We start from the raw sequence: 21,496 nt of genomic DNA, 5'->3' as shown, positions 1-21,496 counted from the left end.
TTGGGTTTGTTTGCCCTATTTTTGATTGGCCAACCTGAGACCTTACAAAAATATGAAGAACTCACTATTCAGAAAACACAGCTCACCCTCTGCAACTTGATAATTATAAAAAATATCTCCAGCTGGACACCTCTGGGTATTCAGCATTCGGATAAGTAGTGCTATAGTAACACAACTAAGCACTCATATTTATTTATAGCACTAATTTTTAAAAATGAATTCTGAAACACTTCTGCCCTGTATTAGCTAATACACATTTGTATAACCTGTAAAGGCACTCATATGTAAATAACCTGTATAGGAAATTGTGTTCTTTTCTCAAGTGTCCTCTTCTCTGTGTAATTTCTTTCCTTCTCCATTACTCAGAGGACAAGTAGGGATGAAAAGAATAAATCAGAATTATCATTCTTGCAAAATAATAGACTGAAAAAGCATTGTCTCTCAGACAGAACTTTGTAGTGTAAGAAATTGGATGAGAACCATAATAACTTTCAATTACATGAACCTTGGTATTTTTAGCTAGAATGAGAGGACAAATGATGAATTTGAGAAATTTAAAGCCCAAAGCACGACCATTTGTGCTGCAACTCGTACCTGTTAGAAATAAGGGAGAACAATATTCTGCTAAGAAGAACAACAGAAGTCTCTACAGCTAGAACAGATTTCACGTGAGCCTCAGAAGTATAATGACAGTTTTAAACTCCCTCCAGAGGCAGTGGCGTCTACAGCTAGGCCAGGGACTACGTTGCACAGCAGGTGACACAAAGCTGAGAGCTGTTTCTGAGCTCTGCCAGTGCTAGTATGTGATGGCTTAGGACACTTATCAGCCAACTTCAGAGCCCCAAGCCACACACTTAGAAAATTCTGACATGGTGGAGCCCCAAAACACTGTGAGCATTACTGTTTATGCTGCACCAGCACTTGGAGACCAGAACTTGCTTCAAGATGGGCACAGTCCAAAAAAAAAAGGGGGGCAGTTGTTGCTCTACCAGACAACTCCAGTCCTGATACGGTTTGTCCAAATGAAAGAATGACACTTTCCACTTGAGTTTAGGTCTGAATGTTTTAAGTGCCAATGAGGCTAGGGAATAAATATCAGCAGTCTACACTTTAGTCACCAGTTGTCTAAGTCAAGGTGAAGACAGAATAACCTGTAAGTTTCTGCAGATTCAGTGGAGTTTCTAAGCTTGCTCTCAAATCTGAGGTGCCCTTCTGGACCAAGAATGAATTTTTTCTTGTGTCATCACACCCCCATCTCATAAAGACGCTCTTGAAAACCCACAGTTTATTATATGCACTGCCCCAAAAAATCTTCTGGCAGTTTATTTTGAAAACATCAGGTATGCATTCTAACCCTTAGGTTGGCTTTCCACTGGAAGAAATGAAAACATCTCATACAAGCCCGTAATTTCAGAAAAAGTGACTATTTAGCAGAAAGTGTTATTGGCAACTGATGCAGACACGATACTAGATATGACGGATCATTACCCACACCTGAATGATTGTTTCTCATGGCTCTTAGTCCCACAAATATATCACTGTTCGGACTGCCAAAATGAACTAACTAAAAAGGATGTGTTTACAATGACTTTTGAAATCTTCATTGAGGATGATTCCACTGTTGTGTTTCCTTGTGCTGTGGCTGTGCCAGAGACAAGTATGAAAATGTGACGTGTCAGAACACAGGTACTGTCTGTACCTTCTTGTCTACAGAGACATCCAGGCTCACAGCTAATTTCACAGTTTATCTTGAAAACACTTCAGAATTTTTTATTCTTGTCCCTCTAGCCTCGTATCTTATCTTTGCCAGTGCCTGCCATAGGATGCTTAAGGAAGAGTATGAGATGCTTTCTATAGTTTGTTCTCGGAGATTTTGTTAATCATCATCCCCCAGATGAGGTAATGCAAGAGGTAATGCACAAATGGCTGTACTGAGCCAGACCAGAAGGTGCAGCTCTTAGCACACACCAGTAATGATCACACAGACACAAGTACACTGGTGGGCAAGCATATAGCATGGCACCTGTCAGTCTTAAGCATCCAGCTGTATCAGATCTGTTATCTTTAAATCCAAATAATCTGTGACTGTTATTCATCTTAAGTTTTAGTATCCAGGTACAGGGGCAGTGAGCAATTTCCAAATTCATCATTGTTGTTGTGTTTATGTTGTTATGTTTATTACAGCATAGTGTGTGTATCAGGCACTGGTGGGCTGGTGCTAGGATGTAAGGATATGCTGGCATTTTGCATTTTCATGAGAATAAATCAATAGTCAAAAGCAGTTTTCAAAGCTTACATACCTTGAAACTGCAAATAAACTTCCCATCACAGAAGAGATAAAGAAATTAAAAAAAGAAGCATCCTTAAGTTAAGTATTAGGAAGATGCAGGATCTCCAACTCACCAGGAGCTTAGGTGACAACATTATTCCCCCCACCCAAAACATCTGCTTGAACATTATTTTTAGCTGTGAACATGATCTCTCTGTCATGACTGTAACAGTTTCCAACTTGGAAGGGGGAACTGTACATCTGTTCTTTACTCCAAAAGCATGAGGTAATGTGAACACTTCTGTGGAAAAGGATGTGATGGTCTACATGAAGCCACAGAGGCAGAAGAGAGATTACTGCAGAATTTGAAGTAGATCTCTACATATTCTTTGGCTCAGGCTCTTGCCTGGTGAGGTAGAACAATTACAATATAGATTATTCCCTTTATAAAGCAAGTCACTACAGCATTTTTTTTTTTCAAAAAGGTTAAAAGAAGCTTTATTTTAAAATACATATCAGGTTTTGTACAAGGCAAAATATAACCCTACAGTGGTAGGCATATTGGGTCTCCACACAGCATGTGTGGCCACTTGCGCTACGGTAATCCTGAGATATGGAAAAAAGCCCTAACTGTTAAAAAAGAGGCCAGAATGTCTCCTTTTAATCACTCTTGCTATAATCACCTCCACTTGGGAATTAAGAAAAACATTGTACAGTTCTGAGTCAAGAAAATAAATTATCTACAAGCCAAACACCCAAGATACTTGTCTAATTCCCTGCTATCATCTGGGTATACTAGCAAGAGCACTTGGGGAACAAATCAAGAGATGCAAACACGCAAGGTTACTTCATTAACACTGCAAAGCATGTAGAAGAACTGTAAGATATTTTTGCTACCTTCAACTACTATTGTCTTCACAAACTGTGTGGTCTATGTGTCAAGCTTATACATCCCATAAACTTACAAAAAAGTTCTCTACATTGTGTGTTAAGTTACTAAAAAGAAATTTAACTTACTTTGCTTCCTTTTACCTTGAAGTTATATGTGATATAGAAGTATTTTTAAAAGCTTATAAAAGCAGTAGAACTGCAGACATTTAAAGTCCTGTCCCTAATATTAAAGACTACTTGAACACCCTCTACTTTTACTAAAAGATTGTATTTGTCATTAACTGACATGAAAAAAAAGGAACAGTCTCTTTTTTTTTAAAAAAAAAGTTAAAGATAGGGAAAAAGTATAGAAAGTTTTTTCTTAGTTTTACAACTTATAAAAATAAGTTACATTATATATTATGGCTTTGTCATTTAGCAGAAGAGTGCCATCATGGATTTAAACACTAAATGTTGTAACGAATTAACTCACCATGTTCTCAGACTTTCCTTGTTTGAGTTTTAATGATTGTGAGAAAAGAAATGATGAAATACTAGTGGGAAAATTAAGAAGCCTCCAGAACAATTTAAATAGCAGAAGCACTTGTAGAAGAAGTCTTTCAGAGAAATTTTTAATTTAATTGAAAATTGTAATTTAATTTTTAATTTAAAGTTTTAATTTAATTTGATCTCTTGGCACAAATAAAGGCCAAGCCAAACCTCCCACGAACTTCAGCAGAATCAGGGCTTCATACTGAGCTCCACTTCAGAGATGCTTACATGCAAGTATGATACCATTACGCTCCTGAAATAACGATTTCTCTTTAATAAGTGTTATGTTAATCATACAACTAAGATACTAGTTAGATTTGATATGCAGCTGTCTCAAAAAGGCTACAATAATGCTAAACCAACAAGATTCAAAACTACAACACAACTGCGCAACATTAAGTGTTGTCCACTTGAATACAAAGGAAGGGGGGGCGCGTAAAAGACGCTTGAGTCAAAGACTGAAAGACCACATTTACACAATGCTGTATTATTAATGGATGAGTATAGTTACATTTTTAAGTCTAAAGTTGCATTCAAATTGGACAACCTGTGACAATATTCAGATACATGTAAATAAAAAGAATTCTAGTTTCATAGCTAAAGTTGTAACAAAAACCTCATTGTGCAGTTGAAGTAGCATTTGCAACATCAAAGTTCAAAGCAGACAAGCAGAAATTTCAGATTTACAAGTATACTAAGAAAGATCATGGCACTGAATTTGGGAATATTTTCAAGCTTTAGTTTTACTCAGGATAGAAGCGTTGCCAGGTGAATAAAAGTAACTGACTGCTGTACTTTCCAGCTCCTTACAAACAAGGCTACACGTCATGCAGACGATGAGCTTTCTCTCCCCTTTTTCTCCAGGAAAAGTATCTGAAAGGCAAGCTACAGCAATTGTTTCCAACAGCAGTAAAATAAAGAAGCAGATAGAAAAGTAGGATATCAAAAAGTTCTTACAGAAAAGGCATCTGTCCTGATTTTATTTTGTTTATAAAAAGGCACTTCACATATTGCTAAAACTCTGATAACGTACTTATCCTTTTAGTTTTTCTGTTAGAAGGACGTATTTCAAGGTGGTTAGCACGAGCATGCAGAAGTTCTTTATACAGTGTTTATCGGTTACAAATTTTATAATTATATATAGTATCTTACGCCGTTTATTTAGAAGAAAAGATTCTTTTTCAAAATAATAGGTCTTCATACAATACTTCAGTGATGATGGATGATCTGTTATAAGCAACATACCACCTGTAGTGAGTTCACGCTAATAAAATTAGCAGCATAAATCTTTCAGAAGTGAGTCCTCAGTCTTTTGTTTTCCTCTCGTAGTCTCTCAATTTCAGCTACTAAGCTTTCATTTACAGAATATCTTTCAAGTAAAGCGTGCATTTCATTCTAGAGAAAAAAAAAAGCCCCAATCAGCAGCTATTAAGTTAATTATTCCAGTTTTAGACTATCCATTTTCATATCCCTTTTGAAAATTAACTTAGAATACTGTTTTTAAAAACTTTTCATAATAAAAGAATTTTCTTTTTATGCTAACACACAGTATTTTGATCATTAATACATTAGTGAATATTTTATCAAAGGATATTTTGCACTTCTTCAGGATAAGAATCTACTAATGCAGGTTCCATTAAAATGTTCAGTACCGAGACAAGGTCTTTTTAATGCAGATCAAAAGAACAAAAATTCATAAAAAGGCGAAGTTAAAGAACACAGTTCAGTATGCACGCGGTACCTTTAAGTGAATCTCTCTATTTGAATTCCATCTCTCTCCTCCTTACCCCATCTCTTCGTCCTTTCCAAAGGACAGTTGAATTTGTTTCCCTTTTGTCTTTTTATAACTCCTGAAATATGGAATTCACAATACCTACCCAATGCACATCTTCCCTTTATTTATCAAGCATAAACCAATTTAATGGATTCCAATTCATAGTTTCCCCCTCCTTCACATCCAGTCCTCCCTTTCTTGCTCTTAATAAGCAAAATTGATTTTCAGTTTTGAGAGAAGAAGTTGGCACGCCTTGGTGTTACTGAAAGTTAAAACCAAACATATTTCCCGCCATGATCTTTGTACATACCAACTGCATATGGAACTGCTTGATCATCTCCACTTGCAAATTCACAATATCTCGATGACATGCTTCTCTGGGGGCAGAATTTCAAAAGAACAATGCTTAGTTTTATTTAGGAAGCAGTAATTCTCTCCAGTCCTCAGCACCCAGAACTCCACACTTCCTCACCTTCATGACACCATGAAACATGAGTCTAGAAATCTTTAAACCATGAAACATTCTCCTCTACTGCTTATTTTCTGGAATACTTTTGTTATGACACTGACTTTTGTAAGTACCATTTTGTCGGTATACAAAAAGACTTAGGATCTTTTCTGTTTAGAAATATAAAAATGTATGTGGCAATATCAAGATTTTTTTTTTGGCTTGCAAGCTGTAACCTTCTCTCATTTTTACCATTCAAAGATGATTTTCAATCCCTTGATCACAAGTATCGCAGAGCAAGACATTTATCTGTAACTGAATCTGTAACCCCTGCCCATCAATCCTTTTCCCCTCCCCCATCTCAGTCAACCTAATTCATCTTAAACACGGGTTGGGAAGTGATCCCCTAGATAAAACTCTCTCAGCTGCTCCATCTTCAAACTGAAGATACAGCTTTTCAACCTCACTTTCATCACTCTTTTCTAAGAAGGCCCAAAACATCAACTGTGATGATACATTATCCTCAAGCCCACAGAATGCTCCAGGTTAATCTACATAAGAAGTAGTGGCAGTGTTGTCCATGAATTGACATGAATTTATCAATTCATGGACAACTATTCCATACTACAAGAACCAATCTTGGAAATACCCTCTGAACACTATACAAATAGAACAGGTCCAGACGCTGAGGAAGAACAAGGAGAATAGCTCACAAAAAAAAAAAAGCAGGCAAGCTCACATGCTCTTCCTGAACAGTGCATCACAGTGCAATCGTCTGAGACCAAATACTGTGCTGCGGGTACCAACAGCCTGAGAAAGTAAGGCATTTGTTAAGTAGACACTTAAAGATCTTATTTCATTCTCCTTTCCTAAAACATATAGCAAGCCCAAAGGGAATATGTTCTTCACATTCTATTTCCACAGGTTATTGTGCTTCAGAACTCCTATTGGAGGCAAAAAATCTTCTTTGAGTGTATCAAGCGTAGATGCCAGCTGACAGCTTAGAAACCCAAAGGTGTAGGTTATCTCCCAAAGACAAGAAGTTCAAGTAACAAGCAGCTTTTTGGAACTGAATGAGTTATATATTCCTCCTGTTCCTTTTTTAAGGTCCTTGTTTTTCCCCCATTACTTGACAAGGAATGCATTTCAGGCAAGAGCGATAAAAATCCTTTCCTCAGATTCCAGAGGGTGAAAGGTATTTATATCAATGAGAATCACAGAATCACAGAATGTTAGGGATTGGAAGGGACCTCAAAAGATCATCTAGTCCAATCCCCCTGCCGGAGCAGGATTACCTAGATCATGTCACACAGGAACGCGTCCAGGCGGGTTTTGAATGTCTCCAGAGAAGGAGACTCCACCACCTCTCTGGGCAGCCTGTTCCAGTGTTCAGTTACCCTCACTGTAAAGAAGTTTTTCCTCATATTTATGTGGAACCTCCTGTGTTCCAGCTTGCACCCATCGCCCCTTGTCCTGTCAATGGATGTCACTGAGAAGAGCCTGGCTCCATCCTCATGACACTTGCCCTTTACATATTTATAAACATTAATGAGGTCACCCCTCAGTCTCCTCTTCTCTAAGCTAAAGAGACCCAGCTCCCTCAGCCTCTCCTCATAAGGGAGATGTTCCACTCCCTTAATCATCTTTGTGGCTTGCAATGGCTCCCTTCCCTCTTACTGACCTCAGTACAAACATTCCTTTACATTCAGTTTAAATGTATCCACAATTTACAACTGGGAAAAGGGCGAGCAGAGCCTTCCAGCCACTCCAGGAAGTGTAGGTCAGAAGAGAAACACAATCTCTGAGGCTCCAGATCTCAAATACTGGAAGTACAAGACTGACAAGCATACCTTCCAACACAGGGATGCCTGAACACAAACTTTAAAGAAAATCCATCTGCAATCCACATAGACTGCATTTTAAGTCACGTGAAAGTTACAGTTTTTAATGTGTGATTATTGCCCAAAAATCCCAGGGGAATTTTACTATACTATACTCTTATTTAAAGACATTTAATAACATTCAGTGTATTTTTCTGTTGGCAGATACAGAACAGCCATAGCACATGGACCTACAAACCTAGTTTTGCATTGCTTTTTGTCCTCAAGACCATAATACTTCCCCTACCCACGAATCCTTTTCCCCTCCACCATCTCAGTCAAGCTACTTCATCTTAAACACAGGTTGGGAAGTGATCCCCCTGGATACATACAACTCTCTCAACTGCTCCATCTCCTTCAAACTTCACTCTAAATCCAGGCTAATTTGACTTGCTGCTTTCATGATGAGTGGAACGTTAGTTAGGTATCCATAAACACAAAGTAATCAGACACCAACCATCACTTACAGCACAGACATTATTTTAATGTCAAGCTTCACCAGTAGAAATACATGCAGTATTTTACCTTATACATGCCAAGCTAACAACAATCAAAGCTAATACAAGTCAACTGTCTAGATCAAACTCTCCACAATGTCAACTTAAAGAGAAATTTCTCCTGCTGGGACAAGAGATGAGCAGGGAGGGAAAGAAATCAGGACTAGGCTTCATGAAAGCAGTAAGGACCTTGTTATGCAGATAAATTTACCATCCAAGAAGTATTCAAACACTCATTCCAAAAACACGTTAGCAAAGCCATGCATTAACAACCCTCAGAGACATCAGTCTAATTAGTCATCGGAGCTATTCAAAATAAAGTTTCATACCTGGATTTCTAAGATTAGGCCTATTAATGGTGTCATTTTCTAATGCAAGTAGAAAATGTGTTAAAGCAGATGCTAAAACATCTTACTAAGAAAACATGTCATTGAAAAAAAAATGTTTTGCATGAATACCAGTACCTGAAGTCATCCATTGTTTCTTGTATCATATTCTGAATGAAGTTTATTTGGACTGATGTCAGAGGTGCATTTGGTCTGCTGCTCCCAATGGTTTCTACTATTTTTTCTGACAATGAACTCGCAACTCCAACAGTGACAGGTGATGTTATCTTTGGACCTTTACAATTAAAAATAAAATAAATTAAATAAATACTTTTTTTTAAAAAAAAAAAAAACAGCATAATGGAGTACAAGAGGGTTTTTTTATTTGTCTTGAGGCTTGTCAATATTTTATCTCTAATATTACCTACTGAAAAAAAAAGTCTAGATTTAGAATGAGTCTTTTCAGAGGCAACTAGAGATGTTCTAGGAGGGCTAACTGCATTTACAAAAGAATCAAGATTGGATGCTTTTTTTTTTTAATGTTAAGGCCATTTTACCATGTTTCCCATCAGTTCGTAATCAACCACGCCTAAAACTGGGCCAAAATGATCAACTTACTTATTGAGGTAGTACCATTTACTGGTAGATCATATGCAGGATGGGCCTGAATATTCTTCACTAGTCTCTCATTTGTATCAGGAGCCTTTACAGCAGGGGATGATGGGGGAGGACTTAAAGTTACAGATTCTGCACTTGATGAGCTCGATTTTGAAAGCTGACAATAAAAATAATAACAACAATTAAAAAAAACCATATTAACTCTACTTATTACCATTATCTAATTGCACTTGAAGACTAAGTTTTCAGGAATACACTTCCAAACATTTTTGTTTTTAGGAATATACTCACAAATACATGCTTTTCGTTTCCTACCAAGACATCTTAAAATTTGATTGCTAAAATATTCAAGATGATTGCCTCAAGTGCACACACACAGAAAGCAGTGCAAAAGGCAGGGGCCTCTTAATTTTCACATCAAACATTCTGTGGCCAAGTTATAAACATCGTTTCCAGCAAACTCAGACTTCTCAAAAGCAACACAAAGAAGCCAGAGTCTCAGCAGAAGCGTATCAAAGACAGCTCAAGAAGGAAGAAGAGGGAGACTGAGAACAGGTAAAGAAGAGAGGGTGGAATTGACCTAATAAACGACAAACAGTCATACTGGTGCAACCAACTAATGATCATTCTTGATTTTCTAGAAAAATCAAAATATTCCTTACACTAGCCCAATTTTGTTTCATGTGAACTTTTGTAACCTGAGCTTGTTTAAAGAGAAACATACATTTACCTTGCATTGCTGAAGGCCAGCACACTTAAACCGAACAACATTTTACAGATTTGTGTCAATAGTGTGAACAGAGTTGCAAAATAAGATTAGCTGGGATGCTGTTAAGGATTTTTCCTTCAATTAGTAGTACTCGGTCAAGATTCTAAAAAGACTACTTATAACAAGAATTAGTATAGTGTACCTGCTTTAAGGCTTCTTTAGATTCTTGTTTTCCAAGATTTATTTTCTTAGTGTCAATCTCTGGACGTTCTTCCTCTTCTTTAACTGGAGATCCCACAAGTGCATGTAACGGGCTAGACCGTATCCCTTGGGCACTACTGCCCACTGGGTTTCTTTTCACTGGTAAGGCAGTGGTCAGCTGTGGGAGAAAATCCAAACCCAAAACGTAGGACTGAAAATCCAGACCTAAAAAGGAAAAGGGAAGGGTGAAACACACAGGTCAAAAAACAAACACACAAACCAATTCAAACCCACAAGTAAAATGCCTGCACACCCACACAAAACAAATAAACAAAAAAAATAACCCAAAAATGCACCTTACAAAAACTAAATACTTAAATCCAACTTACACTGTCACTGTCCTTATGAAAGTAATAAAGCATGAAAAGCCTCCATATTATCACTATAAATTGCATAAAGGAAAAACAAAATCACCTTAGGACCATACTCTTGGATTTCCTGTTACCATGTTGTGTCTTAGCACCTCAATGTGTTAGACAATTTCCAGAAAAGTTCATTTGTTTCAGCATCTGCTTTCATAGTTTGGTTATTTTCAATGCTACGACAAAATTAGCATGTAAGAACTAGCGTAGGCCTCCAAAGGCCTACCACTGACAAAGAAAAATGTACCGAAAGTATGCTTACCATCTCCTTTTCCTTGAGGATCTTCATTCGCTTTACTTGCAATAATATCTACAAAGTACCAGAACACAGACAAATTAAGTGTTTATTAAATGAAACATTCATATCATTGCATCGAGTTCATAACCAAAGACAAATAAAAATACCAAGTAGGTACCGCGGACAGTAACACACAAATGTCAAAATGTCACGCTATATGCGGATGAATGATGCTTTACAAATTTCAGTATTAGCAACTTACCATCTCTGACTGGAGAAAACACATCTCCTAAACTACTTCGACCCAAATCATCAAATTTATTTAAATCAGCACCTTTCCCATGATCTGTTTCCTTAGATGGAATCACATCCAAGCTGCAACTATGGGGAAAGCCTTAAAATGACAATAACGTTCAGTTAGTAATTGACATTTTCCAAAAATAACATATGTTATCCCTAAACAGTCTCACAGCAAGCATGATGCCTGGTAAGTCCAGCAAGCACTTTCGAACCTTCTACAGATTCCAGTTGGAGGATCAACTTTAACTTCCTCATTTGGGATGCCACTGCAGGTGAATATAACTAAAAGCTAAGATACTTATTAACAAAAATAAGATACAGTTGGATTCCTTTCCTCTTTTTAAAAAGGAGACTTGTCAAACTGAAGAATGCACTCATTTTCAGATAAATCTACATGATGGACGCAGCAAATTTATGGTGCATCAGTGTCCTGGTTTGGCCCAAACTAGGCCAATTAGTCTTAGAGAAACCAAGGTCACTGCTAAATTCCTCACTGCTTACGAGTGAAGAGCCGAAGGGGGGTCGCAGCTGCAGGGGGGAGCAGACAGGGCAGGTGACCCAAGATTGACCAACGAGGTATTCCATCCCACATACGTCATTCTCACTTTCCTATTTATCACTAACCCACTGCCTCCTGGAGGTGGGGCCCAGGAGGGAGGGGCCCTCCTGTCTCCCACTGATTGGTACCAGCTTTGCCAATTTTCCAGTTAAAAGCCTGCAGGTATGATGGCAGGGGGAGCTATTGCATTTTGCCCTCTGCCCGTGCTGGGTGGAGCTACTGCCTTTTCCCCTCTGTCTGTACTGGGGGGAGCAACTCTGCCTGAGGAGGATTTCCAAGCTCTTGATCTTGGTTTTGTACATATTTGTATATATTTGGTTATTTCTATTATTATTGTTATTATATTCTTTTTCATTATTATAGTTTATTAAAACTGTTTTAACTTTCCAACCCATAAGTCTCTCTCCCTTTTCCCTTTCCCTTTCCCTTGGCGGGGGGGGAGAGGGTTAACAGAGAGCATCTGCCACCTGGTTAATAGCTAGCCCAGCTTTAAACCGTGACAATCAGGTGAAAAGAAAACTAGTGAATGCACCTTCTGCTGAGAAGGTGATCGCATTCAGATGATCAAAATTTAAATTTATTCTGCAAGAGGAGAAATCTGCTTCACTGGGGCCATTAAGCATTCTGAAGGAAATTCTACAAAACATCTATTTTAAAGCTTACCTGAAGTTAGGATATTCTCTGCTTATTTCTATCATTAGGAAATCAGAGAGGGGTTACAGCTGCAAACAAAAGAAACTTGTTCCTAGACCCTTCCCCACTCTACCCTCAAGCCCCCTCCCTGACCCAACTGGGGAAAAAAAGTCAGCTTTTGTACACATGGTAGCAGGGACAGTTGTCTGAAAAATGGAAGCATATCTTAAGTCCAAAAAACCCCCAGAAATTATTCAAACTACAGTTTTTAGATGAGGAATACATGGAGAAGTCAGTTGAACTGCTAAGATAACCACCTGAATAACTTCCACAATTTACTGTGTTTGAAAACAAGATCAGCACTGTAAGCAAGCCACTATTCTGCCCTCACTGAACTCCTAACTCTAGGAGTGACTAAATTGTGCTTGTGTAAGTTAAGATCTAGGCAAAGAGCACTAATGCTGTGCAATCCATAAATAAATCACCTGTACGTACAAAAGCTTTACTTTGTACCTACTTTAATTAAAAAAACCCCAAACAAACCACTGTTCATAAAACCTGTAACTACTTCTCTAGGTAGGCTTACTTGTTCAAGTGATCCAAATATGACTGTGTAGATGACTACAATTAATCATGTCCAAGTATTTACATAAACTGGGACTTCAGCAAGGTTTGATTTCACTTTTAAATGGATTAACATGGCACATTTTCCCCTGCTTCAGATGTGTCAGTTGTGACACATACATAGGACTGCACTTGCTAGTGAAGTAAATACTTGGCGTACTGAGTCGAACTAGAAGTGTAATATCATCCTGTGCCAGAATCTACAGAGGATCTACACAGAAAAAGCATAATATAAAATAGGGCAAAATGACTTGTATTTTTTACCCATTCCCAGTAATCTAAATGTAGTAAGTACCTAAACCAGTGGATGGCTGTTAAATAGAAGTTTATGGGAAGCCAGCTCAAAGTACATCCAAATGTCTCATCGCATTCTGACTTCATTATACTTTTGTACTTTAAAATAGCTGTCACAAAAAAACCCTCGTCCATTTGTAAGCTGTATGAACAGATGGTTCATATATATAGCATATTTATGCTATCAGGTCACTTTACTGAATGCCCCTTTTTTTCCTCCCAAGTTAAGCCCCATAATCAAGGTCTAGAAGAGTTTCAACAGAACAAATGCAGTTCGTGGTCTCTCATCCCTTCCCATTTTTAAGTTTAAAGACTGTATCTTCTGAAGTATACAGACGTCTTTAGTCCTAAAGTGAATATTCGGTTTGATGAAAAATATTTGTTTTACTTGGTAAGCCTTTATTTTCTTAAAACATTTATTTATTATGTATGGTCCTATTTAAGGTGTAATAGCCATTACATCTTCAAATAAAGATAATAAATCACATATTTTAACTAAAATAAAATTTTCCACACCATTCAGTAATGTTGATTAGCAACACTTCTTGCATACGTAGGAAGCATCTGCTTCACCTCGTACTTCACTGAATACCCAAAGGAGGTCATTAATACACATCCCTATGGAATGCAGTGACTTATTGCCTAATTGCTGTTGCTAAATGTATTTCTCTGTATTTAAAAGGGGAGTGAAAAAGTGCTGTCGCACTCAAATGGATTTTTTCAACAATCAAACTAAGAGTGTTACTGATTTGACCATATTTTCAGAACTCTTGAATTAAATTAAATTTTAAGAGTACATTTCACACAGTGGCAGAATTTTAGAATAATGCTCAGAATTCTTATAAAGAACTTGTTAATTTCAGAAGCATAAATAGCAAGTACAGTTATACAACTAATCATACTTGCAACTATATTTAACATCTTTCCTACCATGTGATACTAGAATCATGCCTCATACAAAATTACAGTTCCCACGTGGGTTTTTGGACTAGGTTTTTTTTTTCCTGTGTTTTGTTTGCTTGGTTGGTTTTTTTAGATGAGTTCTGTTACTCCTGTTTATTAATAGAATTACTAACCATTAGCTCTGCATTCCATACAGACATTGTGTCAGACAATACATTATGTGCATAAGGATAATCTACAAGTCAGAATTCAAGAGACAGCCCCACAATATCACCACGAAGTTTTCTCCTTTAAAATTTAAATACATACTTTTGCTTCAAGTCCAGAATTTTAGACTTCATGTGTCCAAAGCTTGTAGATGGACCCAATTCACTTCCCACAGTCTCACAGTATGTCTAATGCAGTAGGGGAGGGAAGAGAAGGTGCAGATGCACATGTACATACGCATAGTTCTTTCAAACAAATGCCCTTCCCTTGGTGAAATTTTTATACTGTAATGGTCAAGGCATGAAATATTCCTTCTTCTGCATTATGTCAAATATGATTACAAAAGTAGGAAGAAGACACTACCTGTTTTCTCCTGAAGAACCTCTCCTCCCTTATTCTCATTTGGTAATGTCAGATGAGATGAAACTGCTGCTGATGCTTGAGAGGCAACGTTTTTGATGCCAATATTTTTAATGCCTCCAAGATTACTACCAGCTTTGACTTCTACTCTTTTGGGTACAGGTTTATTTGAAGAACCTGTAAGGTTAGACTGAAGAAAAAAATAGAACAAATTAAGAGAAGTTATTTACTTCAGCTAAAAGTAAAAATATAAGCCAATATTCTTTGTTTCAAAATACTAAAAAAAAATATCAGTTCAAGTTGCAAAGGTTGCCTAGGAGATATCCCTTTACAAATATTAAAAGAAGTATCCTAATGTAACTTCAAAGAACATGGGGAAACATCTGTATTATTATAGGAATACTGTCTGAACCTGCAAAAGAACAGCAACAGAAGGTGACGAGGGAGTGACCTGGCAGAAGCCAATTTTCATCCTAAGCTTAGGTGTAGGGAAAATAAGAGATTACATTATTAGGGACTGCAAATTGTAAAGGAATAGTCAACCACTAGCAGCAAGTGTGCTAGAAGAGGAAAATCTCAGAGCGGTAAAGAATCCACTTCAAAGATTCTCTTCGTCTCCACTGAATGGACGCGGGGGGGTTCTGGACAGAGTAGAGCCTAATTAAGTCTTGAAAGAACCTCTTATGCCTTCTCTATTATTTAATCAACTTCTCCACCGTTTGTACGTGCCTGCAAAAGACCATATGTAAGACCATGCAAAATACCCCAAGATGGGCAGCTGTGTATCTTCCCCTTAAGCGGAAGGGCCATTACAGACCTTTCTGATACTGCCTACAGATGAATCTGAAGTGCCACAAACTGATCTGCAATGGCAGCATATTCACATCAGGAAATTTAAGACTAAAGTTTCACTCATTTCTACACTGAGGCTAGGGGTGGGGGGAATTCCACATTAAAACCCTCTAAAAGGGCACTTAAGAGTGAGCAGTTTATAATTTTTATGTTGGTATGAACCACTTTTGTTGGCATCTATAATGCTTAGAAATTGAATGTTAACATTTTTTTAGAACTTAAACTTATGCTTTGCTTTCATTAACCTGCATATTGAGCAGCAAAAAGAAAAGTTTTTTTACCTTGGAAAAAGTGCTACTGAACTGAAGACGTACGCATTTCACACAGCCTTTGTGAGCAGTAACTGTTTTCACTGGTGATGTCAGTTGTCTTAAGTCATACTGGCAGATTTTTCCCCGGGAACATCCTATAGCCAAAGTAGTACCATCAGGCATGAAGTCTACTGTTGTCAGAGGAAAATCAGCTACTATTGTTGTCAGCAATCTTCAAACAGGAGAAAAGATAGGATAAAGAAGCTTTTAGAGTTCAAAAGTTAGACTTTTCAAACCAGAGTATCTTACCAAAAAAAAAAAAAAAAAAAAAAAGTTAAAAGCTTTCACAATTCAGCTACAGGTCAGTAGTTCCACTTCTCCAGTGCCAAGTAAATTTAGTGAAATATTTCACAGAATAGTGGATTAGGCTTATACCAAGTGTTCATGCTTAACAAATTAAAGACTGCATACGCCCCAAACAATTTCACCAGGACAGGATCAAATTGCCTTCATAGCAGCAGTCCTGACACCTAAATTATCTACTGGTATCATAAATTCCAGCAGCAATCATACTACGTACATCCTCTAGCTTCCCAAGCCTATCAACTCTAACCCTCCCACAACTCTAGGAAGAACTTCAGGTCCAAGTTTGCATCCTTCTACTATACCCAGTCCAAACTAGAGCCAGACTCCTCCTTTTTTTCAGCTAGAGTGAAAGCACAACCCACACTAGAACCAAAGTCTCACGAAACTACTTGCCATTCTACCATCTTACTACACAGCCCCATCATCTATGCCCCATATTTCCTGTTTTTACCATATTTAAGGCTCACTGTCTTAGCAACTCTGCACACCTTACCACATAGAAAAGCAGGCAAGCTAAGCTCAGGTGGCTACAGGTCCTCACAGGCTGTACTGCCCCTCACAGAGGCTAATTGCTCTGTATCAACAAGAAAAGCCCATAAACAAGCATTTGGGAGAGGTCACTCATACCCAGCACCTCAATTAGTTCCCACATACCTTGGGTTTTGTTGGTTGGTTGGTTGTTTTTTTAAATCAAAAAAGCAAAATGGACTATGGAACAGGTTATCCAGCAGCAATATGCCAACCGCTTCAACCACTCTGAATGTGGTCTGAATTAAATACTTCATGTTGTAGTTAGGCATGCTTTTTCAGTTTGTAAAAGCCAAATAAAGATCCTATAAAAATCAAAGGTCTTTAACGTACTCACTTTTTACTTGAAGTGTCATAGAGAATAATTCTTTTATCCAAACCCACAGTTACAAGGAGCAGCTTATTGACTGGAGAAAAGCAGATTTCCGAAGCTGGTGCTTTATGAGTATTTTCAAAATTATGATATGGGTTCTGGCTATTTACATCCCACAGAGTTACATTTCCACTGTCAGAAACACTGCCCAGCAAGGATTTCTTAAAGGATGAATATTTCAAGTGTCGAATAGGCTGTAAAACAGACATAAAAAATGAACTGTAATACAACTATTAAACATCATATTATGTTATTTTATAAACATGCAAACATTAGGAATACAGATGTTACATTAAAGTAGTTTACAAAGACTGGCCACTCTAAAAAAAAATAATAAAAAAATGTTCATTTCACATTACAATGCCATTTTTGCTGTCAGAGGCAGACTTTTTTTTTTTATGCTGTACCATACGACCTGATCAGCAAAAAGATAGACAAGGAGGGGAGAAAAAACAAAAAAGAAAACTTCTAGAAAAGCTTCTTGATTTTTCAGCAAATACCATGCCATCACACACACTACAAAAAAAACCCACACCACATCTAAAATTAAACAAGTAAAAAGCTACATTATTTCACTGATAGATCTCCTGCCAAGAATGTTTAACTTAATTCTCCTCCACTGATTTTAAGTACTTGGATATAAATCAATTTGATAAGACACGCAGACTTCAGAGGTATGCAAGTATGTAGGTCCTGCAGAAGAACAGATTTCACCCTGTGAGCTAGGACCACAGAAGAGGATAATACGCCTGGTTTATCACATGCAGCCTTGCTATCACAGAACCATGTAATACAGGAACTTAAATTGCCTTTTAAAAGCAGGTAAGTATTTTTTTTCCACCATATTGCTCCAGAAGATCTTTCAGAACCTCACTGCTCTAATGCTAAATTACAATACTCAATTTCCAGACTAATTTTATTTATGACCCATTTACACTAATTCACTCCCATGACAATAACGCCCTTACACTTACATTGTTTTCCTAACTCCCTAGTGCTGCCTTCCCCTGTTTTAATAAGCAGCCACCTCACCTTCTTTCAGGTTTTATTTTGATATAAACAATAAGAGAGACTCAGACTCCTAACACTGGTTTTTCATTACCATCACAGTCTCTTCACAACTCTCTCAGTTTGAATCTTTCTTGAATATGGACAACCAAAATCTTATATGATCCTCAAACCACTTTGTTACTACCTTTACAAAGGCAGTAACACTCCCTCTGTTTTGTACTGTAAATACTCATCCTGACATATCCTACACTGCCATTTCTTTTTGGGGATCCAATCTGTTTTGGTTGCTCATTGCCGTTTTATGATCAAGAAGCCCAAGTCCTTCTCTCCCTTCAGAATTTTCAAATTCTAGTCTAATATGAAAAGCCTCAGTTGTGACCTAAGTCTGGTACCTTGATTTCTATACTGTCATAGTTGTTTTCACGTCTATTATTTCAATCATTTTCAGATACTGTCACAATCCTCTCTCTTACAGGCAATACCTTCCAGCTGTGTCTCATCATAGCTCTACTTCTCATATCATAACCATTACTGAAAATATTAAACAAGATTAGCTATTGTCAACCCAAACAAATACTGTTCTTTCAATATTACCTGCTGTCTTCTTTCCTATAGCCAGTTTCCTACCCATGCTCAATTCCTTTCTAAACCTCCATCCTCTCTAATATTTTCTCACAAGGCACTGAATCAAGTGCTTTACTCAAGTCCAGATAGATGAGAGCCATCACATCTTATTTGTCTGAACATGCTCCCAAAAAGCTATTACGTTATTCTAGTATAATCCGCATTGCAATGCACTGTACTGGAGTTTATCCTATTTTTCTCTTTAACTTCATCTTAATGGAGGTATTTGTTGGTTCATATGCCTCCAGCGTAATTTCTAGCACTTGTATTGCATGTCTCACTGGAAGTCTAATTGCTCCACAAAGAAGTGGCACCCTCAACTGCATATTCAAATAGGACAGAAGATGACTGTTTATAATTAATATGGTCCTCTACTGGACATGATGGAGACACTTTTATCAGGATTTTTCAGTTTATTTACATTAAAAAAAGAAATATTGAGAAACTCAGGAATAATAGCTTCAATTATGTACGTGATCTACATAGGAAACATGCCTGTCCCTCACAGTTCTCTCACTTCTTCACCTCCAAATACCTTCCTTAGTGCCCTGGCATCTGCTCATGTTCCATTTTCTCCCTTCTCTGTCCTCCTGCCCACCAAGATTACTCTATCCTAGCTCTCCTCAAACCTCCCTTGCTATCCTACCAAGTCTCCCATTTTCTTGTCTCATTTTTCCTTCTAATCACACAGGCCCAAGGAGAGTTCTCAATTTTTTTTTCATATACATACTTTCCCCATATTACCTCAGTTCCTCACTTCTCATCGAAGTCATGGTGTTTCCTCAGAGCAGCTTCACAGTTTAATTTCAGGTTGCCGATGAAGGAGGTGTGAGGTGCGAGGAAGCTCCTCACTTCCACTGAATTATGTTAGCAACAAACTTCACTTGCAACAATGTAATTGCTAGATCAGACTCAAGGAACAGAGGTGCTTAAACCTGTGCACGCTTCTATGAGAGTCAAACGCATCATATTGGCATCCCTGACAGTATGCTACATGTCCAAGTTTCAAATTCTTGCCCAGACAGCTGGAGGCATAAAAGAACCTCAATTCTGAAAGGCTGCTTGACAAGACAAAACCAAAACATTTTTCTTCCCAGAAGTGAGCCACTTAATTTGAAATTTTCTGAAAAAAACCTACTTTATCTGAGAAACAGCTGGGTGAAAAAAATACAGCTTTAAGCTTAGCACAGTTAGAAACAGCAGACAACCAAGCCTCATATGAGAAAGCATCAAGTATTAAGATGCAGGTGGTCAAACTACATCACTTACAATAAATCTTAGCTACATTTTCCTCATTTCCCACCCCATCCATAATCAAAGAGCAAATTAGAAACTGTATTTTAGAATGAGAATAGGCTTCATGAAGTAGCATTCTGTCTTGACCTTTAAAACATTGACTCAACTCTACATGAATTTTATAACAAAACAAACAAAAAAACAACATGTTATCCAGTGTTAACTGGAGTGAAGTTAAAACACACACACTTGAGCTATTTAGTCCTATACCATATGTATGAAAGTGTTTGATAGTGAAGTTCTGAAAAAGGTAAAAGGGACCCCACCCCACCCAGCACAGGAGACAGATCCAGGAGAATTTAATGCTAGGCATAAGTCTCTTCCAATTAGTTAAAACCAAAACTTATCTCCTTTATAATATTCCTTTTGTTGTAATTCTTAAGTTACTTTTCCAGCCTTCTCCCTCTGATTACATTTATTGTCAAAGAGGATGCTAAAATCAAAAATCATCATGATCAACTGTGTGTTCACAGAGAAAATGTTACCTTTCATGTCACTGAATTTAACATTATTGTTTAACTGTGTATCCTTTTACGTTAAGTGTTATTTATGACGCTTTCTGTTTTCTTAAGCTCCTTTCTTTTCTCTCTACCAGACTTCTTCCCTACTTCTAATACCTCTGCAAATCCTAATTCTGTAAACTTGTTTTGAGCTGTCACACATACTATTCTAGATCAGATTCTATTATCTATTTTTAATTTCAATATGTTTCTTTATCTTATCTCTTATACTTTCTAAAGTTTTTGCCTATCTTAGTGACAAGAAACTAACACATAGTTACAGTCTTCAACAAACAGTCTTTTAAAAAATGTTGATTTTTGCTTAGCATGATGAAGTCACACAGAACTTTAGTACGCTCCTAGTCAAGTTTTTCCCAAAGAAGCTGAACTTCATTTGTCATCTCCCATCCCTTTTCTTAAGTTACAGTTTAGAAACAAGAGTCTGTTACTCAGATTTTGAACACTAGGGCCTCCAACTCAGCCTAGCTGAAAATAGCCCCAATACAGTTCCTTGCCCTTTGTACTGCCAGCAAGAAGAATCCCAAGCTGAAAAGGGCACACAACCCACATGGTTTAACTGAAGGTTTACCAGTTACAAGAAAAAAATTAGCTAAGGATGTGGGAGATAATTTAAATATCAATACTTTTCTGAAAAGAAGCCTGAGAATGTTTACAGATTACAATTTCATCCACAGAATCAAATTGCAAAGGTGTGGGACATGTTTCTTTGGGAAAAATCTGACTAGACAAGCCTAAGTATCTTATCTGAATTGGATCTATAGGGATATTTAAGGTACTTGCTTTATTTTAAGTCAGCATAGCTGTTCGCTAGGTGAAACTCAAATATGCTTAATTAAATGTCTGAATAGAAGTGAGAAGGGGTCATGTCTTTTCTAATTATTTTAGTTACTAATACTACAATCATTTCAAGATTGTTAGGAATGATGCAATTATTTGGAAAGTGTCATGTTTTGGAACTAAGCTGTCAAGACTGGAAAAAAAAAAAAGCAG

At 37.4% G+C, this 21,496-nt stretch overlaps 1 protein-coding gene across 2 annotated transcripts in view; it reads right to left on the bottom strand.

The window, feature by feature from the left end:
• Positions 1-2,742: 2,742 nt before the first annotated feature.
• The window catches only part of NEDD1 (NEDD1 gamma-tubulin ring complex targeting factor), a 28,078-nt gene continuing 9,324 nt past the window's right edge, over positions 2,743-21,496 (bottom strand). For both annotated transcript variants that reach the window (XM_068401604.1, XM_068401603.1), the window contains exons 6-15: positions 17,019-17,248; positions 15,818-16,019; positions 14,688-14,874; positions 11,067-11,198; positions 10,829-10,876; positions 10,146-10,369; positions 9,235-9,391; positions 8,755-8,911; positions 5,776-5,842; positions 2,743-5,086 (exon numbers count right to left, since the gene is read on the bottom strand). In XM_068401604.1, the coding sequence (XP_068257705.1) occupies positions 4,982-5,086; positions 5,776-5,842; positions 8,755-8,911; positions 9,235-9,391; positions 10,146-10,369; positions 10,829-10,876; positions 11,067-11,198; positions 14,688-14,874; positions 15,818-16,019; positions 17,019-17,248 (1,509 nt within the window). In that variant the 3' untranslated portion in view covers positions 2,743-4,981. The remainder of the gene's footprint in view (positions 5,087-5,775; positions 5,843-8,754; positions 8,912-9,234; positions 9,392-10,145; positions 10,370-10,828; positions 10,877-11,066; positions 11,199-14,687; positions 14,875-15,817; positions 16,020-17,018; positions 17,249-21,496) is intronic.

The sequence above is a fragment of the Nyctibius grandis genome, chromosome 5, assembly GCF_013368605.1.
Source record: "Nyctibius grandis isolate bNycGra1 chromosome 5, bNycGra1.pri, whole genome shotgun sequence".
In the NCBI taxonomy this organism is placed as follows: domain Eukaryota; kingdom Metazoa; phylum Chordata; class Aves; order Nyctibiiformes; family Nyctibiidae; genus Nyctibius; species Nyctibius grandis.
Note: the sequence above shows the minus strand (reverse complement) of the source record. Positions and strands in the feature narration are given on the sequence as shown.